At 38.7% G+C, this 14,143-nt stretch overlaps 1 protein-coding gene across 5 annotated transcripts in view; it reads left to right on the forward strand.

Annotated features, from left to right (window-relative positions):
- Positions 1-14,143, forward strand: part of GREB1L (GREB1 like retinoic acid receptor coactivator) — a 127,558-nt gene that overhangs the window by 83,369 nt on the left and 30,046 nt on the right. For all 5 annotated transcript variants that reach the window (XM_079301241.1, XM_079301243.1, XM_079301245.1 and 2 more), the window contains 7 exons: positions 1,165-1,302; positions 3,132-3,269; positions 3,578-3,697; positions 5,426-5,563; positions 7,339-7,524; positions 12,660-12,986; positions 13,832-13,960. In XM_079301241.1, the coding sequence (XP_079157367.1) occupies positions 1,165-1,302; positions 3,132-3,269; positions 3,578-3,697; positions 5,426-5,563; positions 7,339-7,524; positions 12,660-12,986; positions 13,832-13,960 (1,176 nt within the window). The remainder of the gene's footprint in view (positions 1-1,164; positions 1,303-3,131; positions 3,270-3,577; positions 3,698-5,425; positions 5,564-7,338; positions 7,525-12,659; positions 12,987-13,831; positions 13,961-14,143) is intronic.

The following is a 14,143-nucleotide window of genomic DNA, read 5'->3' on the forward strand; positions in this document are numbered from 1 at the left end:
TGTTTTGTCAGCCATTCAGCATATTTCCTGTGAACATGGACAAGATTTTCTGGTGGGGCAGCAGCAGCAGAGGCTTCTGTGTTTGTTCTTCAGTCAGTTACTCTGTCTGGCAAAGCAAAGCTTCCTCCCACCCTCCTTCACCAAATGGTGTGTGGCCTGAGGGTGAATGTTTTTGGCAGATCAAGTTGGTGCTTGTCTTCTGTTTTCTTTAGCTGACTGTTTTACTAGGACATCTGTAGGTGAACTTAGCCTCCTTTGCCTGCTTGTTGCAAACTACTTTCTGGACTGATGCTGAGTTAATATTCTTTCTCTTTGGTTATATGAATTTGGATTTGCCAGTGTATCAGCATCTGAATTCCAATTTTTTTCTTTAAGTAAATTGTAACTATGAAATGTCTGGTGTTAAAGGGACTTACATGCTTAGAGGTTTGGAATTAGTTTTGTACTGGGCAAATATTAAAATTTGTTTGCTCTTCAGTTTATCCTTCTACAAAATAAGATTTATAAGTTTTAGCCTTGGTAAAGTGCTTTATGAAGTTTGTTAATTCATGCAAAGAGCTTGGGCTCAAATATCCTTAATTTTTTACTCAAATTTATAAATGGGCAAACATTTTTTATAGTTTTCTAGATAGTAGTGCTGTAAGAAAGCTATGTTTTTGGGTTTGTTTTTTTTCTGTCCTTAGTCAAGCTTAGCTGTGTCTGACAGAGATTTAGTAGCTTGTTATTGAAAATCTCAGGTGATGGAGATTCCACAATCTCTTTAGGCAACTTGTTCCAGTGCTTATTCCCTATGCTTGCTGGCTGCAAGTTCCATAAGCTCTTTGCCTTAGCTTCCTCATGTGAACATGAGAAAACTGCATTTACTTGCCCTATCCCATGAGATAGCCCTTTTTGCAGTTAAAATATTTTTTGAGTGTGTATGAGTGCAAAATATTGTGGAAGAGATCAATCACGGGTGCAGTAGATATGAGATTCTATAGAAATGCCCAGTTAAATGTTTGTTAAAACTCCTGAAAGATACATGGTGATTTCTTGGGAGTGTAAAAAATTGTTTGCAATTTATGCAGAGATGAGTTTTGATATGTGTGTATATAATAAAAATTATATATATATGTGTGTATATATATAGATTTTAATCATTAATTAAACAACTTCTATTCTCAGATTCTTCAGTGTTCAGTCCAGCAAAATCATCTTCTGCTGCTGTTAATTTAAGTGGAACACAAGACCCATCCCGTAACAAGAACATTGTGAAACCTCTGGCCCTGTCAGTACAGCTCGTGGGAAAGGCATTTGCTGCAGGTATGGCTGTGCTTTCCAAAGCACCTGGGAGCCAAGGGAATCATCAGCTTAACAGCCAACAAAAGAGAGTGTGATTTTTTTTTTTTTTTGGTGGAAAAGGGGAAAGAAAGCATTCACTAGCATTCTCCAGAACTCTCATATTTTTGCAGTTAGTACTGTCCCCAAGCTTGAGCCACACCTTGGCTTTCAGATTTGACATCCTGGTAGAAGTGCAATGATATCTCTCTCTTCCTAGGGTATGTAAAAGAGCATAAATGTCACCTCCTGATATCACACTGACTCCTGCCTCATTGAGGACTGTGTGTAGTTCTGCATTTCTAACAACTATAGTTCCTCAACATACGTTTAGTGGAATTTACTCTCATTTTAAGTTTTAATATCTCTGCTGTTTTAATTGCTAATTTCTGTATTGAAGGTTTAATAAATTATAACCCTCAACTGTGACATCTGAGTCCCTCACTGACACTCTGTTGGGATAATCTGGTTGTTTTTTTACTTTAGTTGGTTAGTCTTTCCAGTAAAAAAGAAATCATCACACTTATTGCAGGACAGTATGCTTGAATAAGAAAATATATCCATTTATTTGGTTTATATATGCACATGAGCATTACACTTTATACATGATGTATTGCATCTGCTATTTAATACAATGTATACTATTATGGTGCATAATATAATTATGGTGTATCTAATAAATCATTAACAGTTATTTGTGTTACCTTTTCCCCCTCCATACTTGAGTGATTTTATTTTGCACTGAATTTTTTCCCAGCTTTACAACCACTTCTGTAACTGTGTCTACCATATCTGTCCATACAAAACTGTTGATTCAGAGTACAAATGGGGAGCTTAGAATTGACAAGTGAGGTTATTAATGTTTTGTAGTTGGCAGCTGGAGAGTCTCGTGCTAGAATTTATTTGGGTGTCTGCAGCTGGGGCATTGCATTGTTTTAAGCCACATACCCACATCTCTAACGCTTCCAGTTGCAGCTGCTGCACCATCTCCTGGTGTTGCTCCTGGAATATGTTCTTGGGAACTAAATCCTTGTGGAGTTGGCTGATACTGGCAAAGAACTGTAGTTTCCACTGACCTCCATGCTGGCAGTTTATGCCATTGTTTTTCTGCAAAAACTGTACTGAAAAAGAATGAGACTGAGCTCAAATGAGTGATGGTAACTTCTGGTGATCATCCATTGTTGTAGTTTAATTTTGTGGCCTGGATATAGCAGGTCCTGCCAGGGTATCAGGCTTGCTGGCACTGGACGATCACATTAGGCAGAGGTAACAAAATGAAGCGTGATTTGCCTCAATAATTCTTAGACCTTGTACACTTTGCAGAAAACTGCCCTGTCTTCCCCTGCCCAGTGTCCTTTGCTAAGGCTTTGGATGAGAGCCCTGTAATGAATTACTGTGCATAGCATAAGGATGACTGGGGGAAAATTTTGTAAATACACACAAGTGACTTAGAAATCTTTACAAACTGAATTTGCAATATATTAAAAAAAAAAATCACTCTGTAAAAAATATGTCACAAACTTGCCAATAATTTTGTGTTTGTGTAATTCTTTATTGTATTTTGGTGGGGCTTTCTTTGGATTCTTTCTTCCACCTATCCCTCCCCACCTTGAAATCTGGACACTCCTTTTCAAGGCTTGGATTTGCAATCAGAATGTTTCTCTGCCAAGTGCGTTTCACGCTTTCCCTGGAATATGTTTTTTTTCAGGACACATCTTGCCCTGTTCTTTTGCATCTGTATGTGGCTGTATTACTTTATTTGTTTGTTTTCAAGATTGTCTCAAGCCACACACTCTGTATTTTATTATACTCAGCTCCTCTTTCACTGCGTGCCACGGATGTTGCTAATGGAAACGCTAATGGAGGAAGAAGTAACGCACTGAGTACTACAGTCTCTCGGCCAATGCCTCACTCAACATCTCCAAGTCCTGGCTGTGCAGCTGGAGACCAAGGTAAAGAAAACCTCTCTGATTCTTTATTCTAAGCTGCATTGGATGTTGAGCTTGAAATTTGTGATTTTGTTCTTTTCTCATTGTAGTTGTTCTTGCCATTCAGTCTTTACAGATCCGTTTGCTTTTTGGCATGACCATTAATGATAATGCTGGACTTTTTAGCATGCATAACAATATTTTCCACATCATAATCTGGTATGAGTCTCTGGTGCTCTGCGATGTGATACCCACTCAACACCAGTGTCAAATGGAGTGTGAGCTGGAATTTGGTCATTTGGGTTTAGAATTAGTTTTTGCTTTCCTTCCAGCGTCTATGTCCAGTTCTGGACCACCAAAGAAACGTCACCGAGGATGGTCTCCTGGGTCCCCAGTCCCACCTCCTGCTTTGGCAGTACCTGTTCCTACAATCCGGCCATCGACAAGAACAGGTAAAACTTGAGTGAGAGTGAGATTTCATTTGTTAAAACGTGAACTGAGCCAGCCCAGCAGCCCTGTGCTGCACCTCTCATGTGCTCACAGCAAATGTAACTGATCTTGTCCCAATATTTAAGCACCATGGAGAGTTTTTCAGGTGCCCCCAAAAAAGCACATATGATTGCTTGGTCCTGGTTGTTGCTATCTAAGATGCCACACAGGGGAATTAAAATTGCTGGGGGAGAGAGAGAGGAAAGGAGGAGGCAAATAATATTATTAAAAATACAATGATAAAAGACACCCATAGTCCCCCAACTGTAACTGAGTTGTTCTAAAATTGTGCAGGTATAAGGATATATGAATATATTTCAAGGATTTTTTTGTTAGCCTTCACCTTGACTGTTGTGTCTCAGTCTGGTGTGGGATGCTACAGAAACTGTACACTCTGTTTCTGCATGGGAAAACCAGCTTTATATAATTTTGGCCTGACAAAGGACACTGTTATCCACTGGGTCATCTTCAGTAAAAAACAGAAAGTGAGACCAAATGTTAGTTGTGCATGGAAAAGCTGAAGGAGTTTAATATCATGTCATGAAATATAATTAATTATGAGTACTAATCAATATCCATATAGATTCCTCTTTATTCATAACTGTTAATAAAACTGGTCTCTATTTGAGTACTTTTCAGTTGTGAGATTGAGCATATTTTCTAAAGAGGAATAAAGAGTTACTTATTCTTGTGTCTATAGAGTGAGAGAATAAACATCCAAAGAATGAAAAAAGCCGTTCATCAACATGCATAATGCATTTTTAACTCTGCTCTTGAGAACTTGGTTTTAAGATATTTTGGGATTATTTTCAGAGATGTTCATCATAGCAGGTAGGGTTACATGGTAATGCAGGTCTGCTTATCTGAACACCTCAAATTGCAGCTTTTGTTGGTTTCTATCTTCAGAAACCTGCTGAAGATACATGATATAAGGTAATCTCCCCTTTTTGTTGAGTTTGTCTCCACTAATCTGCTACCTCTGTTGTGTACTCCCATTTTCTGAGTCTTTAGTAGACTCATAGTACTTTTTTCTGTTGGATAAACAGTTTTCCCTAGTAAAACGTATGCATTCATTCATTCTGCCTTTGATGTTTTTCTATTGATGGCATGGTTTGAAAAAGTGCTTGCAAACCACCAAATGAGGCCTAAGAAACTTGTGAAGCAGGCATTACTCTGAAACCTGATTGCAGATTACAAAATTCTTCCACTTGCTTTCCTTTACTTATGAAAGCTGCTGTTGCTCTTTCCTGAGTAAAGCCTGTTTTTTATCCTTGTAAAAACTACCTAAGAGCAGCTTTGAGATTTTGGCCTGCTTTTATTTTTCTTATCTACATATATTCTAGGTCAGAAGTTGAAGCAGTTTCTTCCCTTGTATTGAGAGGCAGTATTGGGGGGTGGCCTTTTGGCTTAGTACTTGGCTTTGTTTAAAGATGCATATTCAAACTTGTGTTTTGCTCTCTCATTCTCACCAACAATACAGTGGTCAGAAAAAGTTTTATTTTAGGGGTGGGGCTATAGGAGGATATAGGCTCTTCATTTAAATTACTTAAAACTATAGCAGGAAATGCAGAGACCTTTTGAATTTTATTACAGTTAGTGATTTGCAGTAATTTTTATCTTATTTGTTCATAAGGCCGAATCACAGTATGAGCCTTTTAGTAATGGAAGCCTCTCTTTTCTTTATTTTATAGAGCCTCTTTTGTCAGTCCCAGTTCCTCAATCCATGTTAACTGGAATTTTACAGCCTCAACCCATCCCAGCAGGGGAGACTGTAATAGTTCCTGAAAACCTGCTGAATAACTCGGGAGTCAGACCAGTGATTCTGATAGGTAAGTCCTGCACTGGGGAATCAAATGCTGCATTTTCTACTAATACGTGCTCCCCAGGAGAAGGGAGGTTTTATTTATTTTTGTTGGTTCTGGCATTCAGTGCAATACAAAGTTGGTTTGTCACAGATAGTTTCCCTTAGTTGCTCAATATTTTAAAATGAGAGTCAGGCGATTTCTGGAGAACCTGATTTGCTAACAGGTCACCACTAGGTCAAATCTATGCAGAACCACTGGCCAAATCTAAGTTTTATACAAATAAGAATTTTGTAAAATTCAAGAAGAGAAATATTTCCAAGTAATGAAAATAGCTTTCTGGTATAAACAACTTATAAACTAAGCAGATATTTCCTGCAGCATTTATAGTTTAGATCTTGAAGCCCCAGAATTCTACATGAGAAGCAGAAAATTGATTTGCACTGACTAAACAGAAGTAAATCATACTAACTTTTTGTCATTTATAGTTCATAGTTCTTGTAAGCAATTGAGATAACAGATCAGGCTTCAGGCTTTTAAAATCCTTTAGCAGTATAAAGTACTTTGTTAACCCTTACAAAAACATTGCTTTAGGAATATGACTTTTAATGTGAATATGCCTTTCAACCTGAGCTATTTGGGCATAGTACATAATAAAAAATGGCTCGGCTAGTGCTGCCAAAATTTAGATGAGTGATTTTTTTTCCCCAGTCTAAATTTCTTTTAGGTCCAATATAGTATAGATGGTCATATAAAATGGCTTCAGTGTCCACAGAACATGCCTGTCAATACAGTCCCTGGAATAAATTACCATTCCTGAAGGAATGGAAGAGTTCTCCAATTGCTCAGTTGCAGAGATAATTTTAATACACATAGTTCCTGGAGAATTAACAGGACCATCTACACCAGTAAATCTGTGAAGGATAGGGTTACACTTCTGGTTTGTTTTGCTTAGCATTGTTTTCCTGGAAGCTGATTATGAAGCTCTAGCATGGTGCTCTAATGGTTTTCAGAGAAACACTTCCTTATTAAAGATGAGGGTGGCTACAGCCATCAGCTTAAGTGCAAATTGAATGCAGCCCTTAGGCTCTTGGAGAGCTGCCATTAAGTCCTCAGTCAGGCTAAATGTTAGTGGCCCTGAGAAACAGCGTCCTATTAATAGTACAGAACCAGATGTACCCAAAAGGATGGATTTGGCAAAATCTCTGTGGAAATGCTTCTTTTGAAATGAAAAACATTCTGAAGGAAAAGTGGAGTTAGCCTGTGCTCGTGTGCTTTACCTTGCAGAATATCCTTTTTAGTTGTTTATTTTACCTGTTTATGGAAACAGAATAGGAAGGTGGCAAAAAAGTGAAATCAATCACAGCAATACCACAGTAGCTGAATCAATGCTAATGTGACTTATTGCTGCTTTTATAATGTTAAGATCAATGTACTTTTGCTTTCATTGATTTTTCTTCTTTGTACACTATATTATAGAGAATCTCTATTTAGAGGTCAGGGTAAGACCCAAACAGATAATATTCTCATCTGTATTTGGATAACAATAGTTATTATCCTGCTGGATATCATGCTAATGCTAGCTCTTGCAAATGTGTGTGATAACTTGTTGTAAAACACAGCAGAGGATCCCTGGCCAAGAATTTATTTTTTAAGCTATTGTAATGCCAAGAACAGTCATTAATGCAATGTATTTTGCCAGATAGCTTTAAGAAGAAGTTTGGAAATGCTTCATTGTGCAAGATTTCATCTAATGGCAAATTTTGTGAATTTTTTGGGGGGTTTTGTTTCTTTTATCATAGGCTATGGCACTTTACCTTATTTCTATGGAAATGTTGGTGATATTGTTGTAAGTCCCTTGCTGGTGAACTGCTACAAGATTCCACAGCTGGAAAACAAGGATTTGGATCTCTTGGGTTTGTCCAGCAGTCAGCTGCTAAGTGTGGAGAACATGATACTTTTAACTATTCAGTATCTTGTCCAGTTAGGTAAGCAATTTGTCATAAACGCTGGTTTCTATTTGAGACTGTTCTTTTTTTCTTCATGCCTTCTTTATATCCCTTTTAGGGCCAGTTTTCTGGCTGCTTTTGTGGCTGGAAGAGACAAGTGGCTCCATCTAGTGTGTGTGACTTTGCCACTTTGTTCCTGAAACAGAAGAAGTGAAGTGAATTTAAAGGCTGATGCTGCTTCTGCTCTCCATATGGGGATTGACCAGGTCACCTTTGTGAAATGGATTTGCAATGCAGATAACTCATTTGCTTAGGGTATCAAACCATCAGTTATCACAGCCCTTTCTAAGGACACTTGGTCTGTTTTATTCAGTTTTGTGACAAATGCTGGCAGATGTGTGATGGTTGTCATTGTTTTGGTGACAGCACTGTTTACATGAAAACCACATTTGTTATTCAGACTAAGGCAAGTGATTCTGTGAATATCTTGTTCTTGTAAATGTTTTTGAAATGGACTTTTTGCAAGTTTGAGAGTAAACCAGCAAGCCACTTTTTTTTTTTCTCTTATTGCAGGTCCAGTAATTTTCCATACCTTAGAATAAAAAGAGCAATGGTAATAGCAAGTAATTTTTAGAAGTTAAAAATGTAGGATAATGTTGGGAAACTTCCACGATACTCTCAGGCTAACTTTAGTATTTGAAAAGATGCCACTTATCATAGAGGAGTGTGGAGTTACTTTTGTGAAGAGCACAGTGCATCTGTAATACATAATGGTATGAAATGTGCAGGTGTTCCAAAAGCAGCAGCACAACTGCTGATAACCGTACAGTTTGGGGAGCAAACATGCTCCATGCAGGTTTCACCCTTGAGTGCTTACACTTTGCTGCAGTTCTGTAAGAGACAGGAAAGAAATCATTTTCCATGTTGTAATACTCTCTAAGTGACCTGTTAGCTTTGTTTATCATTCTCTGCCTCACTAGTCCATTGGATGCCATGTTAGAACTAACAAAAAACCTTTTTTTTTTTTTTTTCAGGATGTTTTTCTGTTACCTTCTTTCAGTGGGCTTAAATTTGTTATTTGAGGTTTTCATCTTTATTGGGAAGTTTGTGGAGTGTGTGTGTTAAAACCAGCTGCTTCACACAATTCTGGATTGACAGAGGCAGCTTGCAGATTTGTAGCCAGCTGATAACAGCATTTCCAATTAAAAATAAACTATTTGTTGAAACCTGTGAGTCAGTGAATCACACTCGTGAGCAAGTCTAACTTTAGATGAATGCAGCAAGTCTGTATTTGCTGCAAACCAGAGAAGGCTTCATGCAAAGCTTCTGTGGCAGCACTGTGTTTATTGAGCACTGTGATTTCAGCATAAAGCAGTTCTCTTATTGGCAGGTGTTTAGTTTGGCTTTTGTTCTTTGCTGTGCAAAGCTGAATGGTTTCCTCTTTGACCTTACGTGGAGATGTGTGCCAGTACTGTAAGATGAAAGAGCCTAATGAGGAGAAAAGTAAAAACATTCTGTAGAGGAGGGGATCAAAACATGTTGCTGGTTTGAATATTGCTGTAAACTTAAAACTGTTGGAATTGTGACAGATGCACTGATCTGTAGCCTTTGTCCCATGTTGTTAAATCAAAGCAGATTAGAGATGGTTGGAGGGCAGCCAGGTTCAAAAGTTTTTTTACAAGAAGAGACGAATACACGTATAAATTAACAATTTATTCATGCAAGCCTTTTTTTTTTTAATTGAGAAAGCAGGACTAAAATGTTTTTCTTTTCTCCAGAGTATATTGCAGAAGAGTAAGATAAAGGCAAAGATAAAAAAGCAGGCAAAAGCACAAAAGACAGAGTCTTGCCTAATTTTTTTCAGATCTCACTGTTTGTATAAAATATATTTGCAGATGACTGTGATCACAGATAAGAATATTATGTATTGAAGTGCTCCTTTTTTGGGGAAGAAAAGGATATAGCTGAGAATTCCTATCAATTTTCTTGTAAAATTAGGACAACATTAATTTTAGGATTATGTTGTTGTGTTTTCAGAAATCAGCTGAGCAACTCATGATAGTATTACAAATCTAAATTGAAAAAAAATGCATTTCTGATGCTTTAAACCTGCTGTGAAGACTATACATAGTTAAACCTGTGATTGTGAGCCGTAGCATTGCTATGAATAAATTTCACTGACTGTGGTAAAGGAATAAGTAAAAAAAGATAAAGAAGTATGCTTGATTTTAGTGGTGTGGTTTTTTTTTAGTCTACCTCCTGGGTTTACTCAGATTTCACTTTTGTTATCTTTGGCAGCATTCATGGTGAAATATTCTCAAGTTTTGTTTTTATACATCAGGATGCCCATATTTGCAGTATGGGTTACATTCCATCATCTGTAATCATCAGCTTTTTACTACTGCCATTTCTACAAACACCATCTCAGCCTATGCAGTGCTAAGGAGGTCTGTGTTCTGGTTGAAAAAGATTTCTGGAACCTTTGTTATACCACCTGTTTAGAGTTCTGAAATCATTCTCCCTTCTCTTTTGTTGTGGTACATTTGAATTGTTTTTTACTATATATGTGGTATGCTGCAACACCCAGAGGTGTTTTGTAGTTTTAATATCCAAATGCACATCCAGACTCAAGGCTTTGTCTTGAGTGGAAGGGATAGTCAGAAACTAAAAGCAAGAGCTTATTCCAGCAATTCTCCTGTCTTAGATGGTTGGAGAATTAGTTTCTGTGGGGTGCACCCTGAAGTTTGTGTACCCAGAAATTAGTGTCATCTGGAAATGGATGACATATGAATATGTTGACTTAAACTGTATAGAATAATAGAATAGAATCATAGCATCATTGAATCATTTAGGTTGAAAAACCTTTAAGATCAGTGAGACCAATCATTAACCCAGCACTGCCAGGTTCACCACTAAACCAAGTCCCCAAATGCCACATCCACGTGTCTTCTGAATGCCTTCAGGGTTGCTGAATACACCACTTCCCTGGGCAGCCTATTCCAGTGCCTAACCACCCTTTCAGTGAAGAAATTTATCCTAATATCCAATCTAAACTTCCCCTGGCACAACTTGAGGTCATTTCCATCTGTCCTCTTGTTATCCAAGAGAAAAGACCAATCTCCACCTGGCTACAGCCTCCTTCTAGGTGATTGTAGAGAGCAGTGAGGTCCTTCCAGGCCTCCTTTTCTCCCCAGCTCCCATTTCCCATAGAACTTGTGCTCACCAGCTCTGTTGCTCTTCTCTGGACACACTCCAGCCCCTCAATGTCCTTCCTGAGCTGAGGGGCTCTGAACTGGACACAGGATTTGAGGTGTGGCTTCACCAGTGCCCAGTTCAGTGGGGTGATCCTGCCCTGGTCCTGCTGGTCACATTATTTCTGGCTTTCTTGGCCACCTGGGCATATGCTGGTTTATGTTCAGCCAGCCATCAGCCAACTCCCCCAGGTGCTTTTCCACCAGGCAGCTTTCCAGCCACTCTTCCCAAGCCTGTTGCACTGCTTGGGCTTTGTTGTGACCCAAGGGCAGGACATGGCGCTTTGTTTTGTTGAACCTCAAACCATTGTCCTCAGCCCATTGATCCAGCCTTTCCAGTTCCCTCTGCAGAGCCTTCCTGCCCTCTGTCACCTGCAAACTGCCTGAGGGTGCTTTCATAGGGAATATTTTCCTGCTGGATATTCTGAGTTGAAAGGGACCCATAAGGATCATCGAGTCCAACCCTTAAGGGAATGGCCCATGTGGAGTTTGAACCTACTGGCTTGGCATTATCAGCACTGTTCTAACCAAGTGAGCCAATCTCACTCAATCCCCTTGTCCATATCATCAAGAGAGATATTAAACACACTGACCCAAACCTGTCTCTTAGGTAGCATTCCTCAATCAGCAAAAGTTTGCTTTTATTTCTTTTAGTGGGTAGCATCATTTTCAGGGGTTGATATGTTTCAGGTAAACTTTATTTCTGCAGAGGAACGTTCTTCTCTACTGATTTATGTCTAGGTTTTGTTTTTTTTAAATTTTGAGGTCTTCAAGGACCTAGGAGGTGTGGTGCTTTCTTAGAAGGAAAAAGAAAATACATTTCCAAAAGAGAACTCTAAAAGAGAGAATTATGCCCATGCTGTGTTAAATTGGACTCATCAGAGTTTCTCAGTTTGCATCAAAAATGAAAACAGCCTTGCACTTACAAGTTTATAGTTGTCTTTCCATCCTATGGTAATTTTGTGGTGGCACTTTCCATATGTTACTTCTCAAAAAGGAAAAAATGACAACATGTGGCAGTTTTTACAGATTCTATGCTGTGGGTTATTTACCCACACCCTGTTTCTCACACAACCTTTCTGTTTTCTGGCCTGAAAAAAAACATAAAACCAAACCCCATGTTTCACATATCTCTGATATTTAAGCACCCCCCTGTTTTGTCATAGAAAAGAAAGCTACTGAAGTGTGAAGCTGCCTCCTTTGGCACTGATATGAGATCTTGGCAATATAAGCTATGGTTACTTTTTACTCTGTGTTCATGAATGTTTTTAACTGTTCCTGAGTATCTCTGACAATGAGACAAAGCTAATTAATTGAAGTGTAATCAGAGGACTGATGCCAATATAGGGTGGCTTATATTTCTGTTTTCCTGTTGAAGTTGACAGTACAGTTGATAGAGACTGGGGAATTATTTAAAGTTGCATATTCTTCTTTATGTTAGATGCTTGCAGATTTGCTAAATTAATTTAGTTTACCTAGAGAAGAGGTTAAACACGTTTATTTGCATCCATGCTTAGTTGTTCAGTATGCATGATGAGAAAAGGCAAAGCAAAGAGCACTTCACAGGCTTTGTCAGGCTGCATGGCTGTGATTAGGCTACAAGGATAAGCATTTTGGTTTTCTGCTGTAAAAACATATGGCTGCATGCTTAATCCTTCTCTTCCAGGCAAAAGGCACATATTTTCCCACTCCCTTGTTTGTCCCACCAATTGCTGAAGCTAGCAGTGAGGTGGAATACCTCATTGTTTGGAGGAGGTTAAAAAAAAGGTGGTGGTAGAAGAGAAAGGCTTCTAAAATAAAAACCCAAGAATAAAAAAATGTGGTGAAGGAGCTTGTCAGATCAAGACAGACATGTAATTATTCCTGGTTCAATAACATTTTTATATGAGACACTGTTCTTCTGTTTGTTTGTTTTCACTGTAGGTCCTGACCAGATACCCCTGAGGGAAGAATTTGAGCAGATCATGTTGAAAGCTATGCAGGAGTTCACTCTGAGAGAGAGATCCTTGCAAATGAGTGCACAGTGTCTCTCTGTGTCACCAGGTCAACTCCCTTGGCTTGCCAGGTTAATCGCTAGCGTGTCTCGGGATCTCGTGCATGTGGTTGTCACCCAGAATTCCCTGGCAGAGGGCATCTCGGAGACCTTGAGGTCTCTCAATGAAATGAAACATCAGCAAAAGCTACCAGATTATGTAGTTGCCATTTGTGCATCAAAGATTAGAGGAAATGAATTCTGTGTAGTGGTTCTAGGTGAGTATATTTGCAGACTGCTTCAAATGGCAATGCCAAATAAATTTTTTTGAGTTACTGATCTGGTTTTTAAATCCCTTTTGTTCCTTTTATTCTCCTTTGAATTGTTGCACTGCAATGTCACAGTTTACTGTATTTTCAGTAAGACCTAAAGTACTGAGGTCCATGAGGATATAGAAAAATATATTTGTGCTAGTCATTACTACTTCTTGAAAGGCCTGAGACTTTATTGTTTGTGTGATTGCCTTAAAAATATCTTGAAGTGACCCAGTGGTTTGTCTTTGTTTCATGTAACAACTGTGGTATTTTGCATGGCAGAGTCTTCTGCAGACTGCTTAAAACAGAATGTGCTTTTCATCCTTTTTATCACTTTTATCCTTATTTTTATCCTTTTTATTCTGCACTGATGACTGGCTGTGCTGTGTGAATGTGTGTGTCTGGATGGAAATGAACTTTGACTAGTCATCTTTCCTTTGTAGGCAGATAAATCACTAATGCCAATTTTTTACTTTTTTTACCTTTCCCCCCCCCCCCCACACTAGGGATAATTACTTTTTTTCATATTTATCCAGAATCTCCTTTTCATCTAAGGTACAAATACTTACCTTGAATATCATTTGTCATGCAAGTATGCAAAATGATGTGCAATAGCAAAGAACCTGCTAAAATTAGTTATATCAACTAATTCTCCAGTGGACTTGAGACTGCTCTCCCAGTCTACTGGTAAAGGCAGTGGAGATCCATGGTTGAAGATCAGGGTGCCCCAGACAACTAGGATGAAAAGGTTGTGTTGACAGTAAACTGTGTTAAGGTTTGCTCTCACTCTTTTCCCCTCTCTTCTCCAGGTCAGTATCAATCTCGGGCACTTGCAGAGAGCATGCTTACCACCAGTGAATTTTTAAAAGAGATCAGTTATGAGCTCATCACAGGGAAAGTTAGTTTCCTGGCATCACATTTCAAAAATACATCTTTAGGTGAGTGATTCTAAGAAGTTCTAGCCAAGACAGCCTTGTCTTTAGGGTTTGTGTCTCCTGTTCAGCAATTAAAATGCATGTGGGTACAGCTCTGCTCTCTCCATTGTGAGGCCTTCTGTTCTTCTCTGCTCCTTTTCTGTAAAAGAGTGCTTGTCTTCCTCACCTGTGTGGAGGCAGTTCATA

Source organism: Erithacus rubecula (assembly GCF_903797595.1).
Source record: "Erithacus rubecula genome assembly, chromosome: 3".
Classification (NCBI taxonomy): Eukaryota; Metazoa; Chordata; class Aves; order Passeriformes; family Muscicapidae; genus Erithacus; species Erithacus rubecula.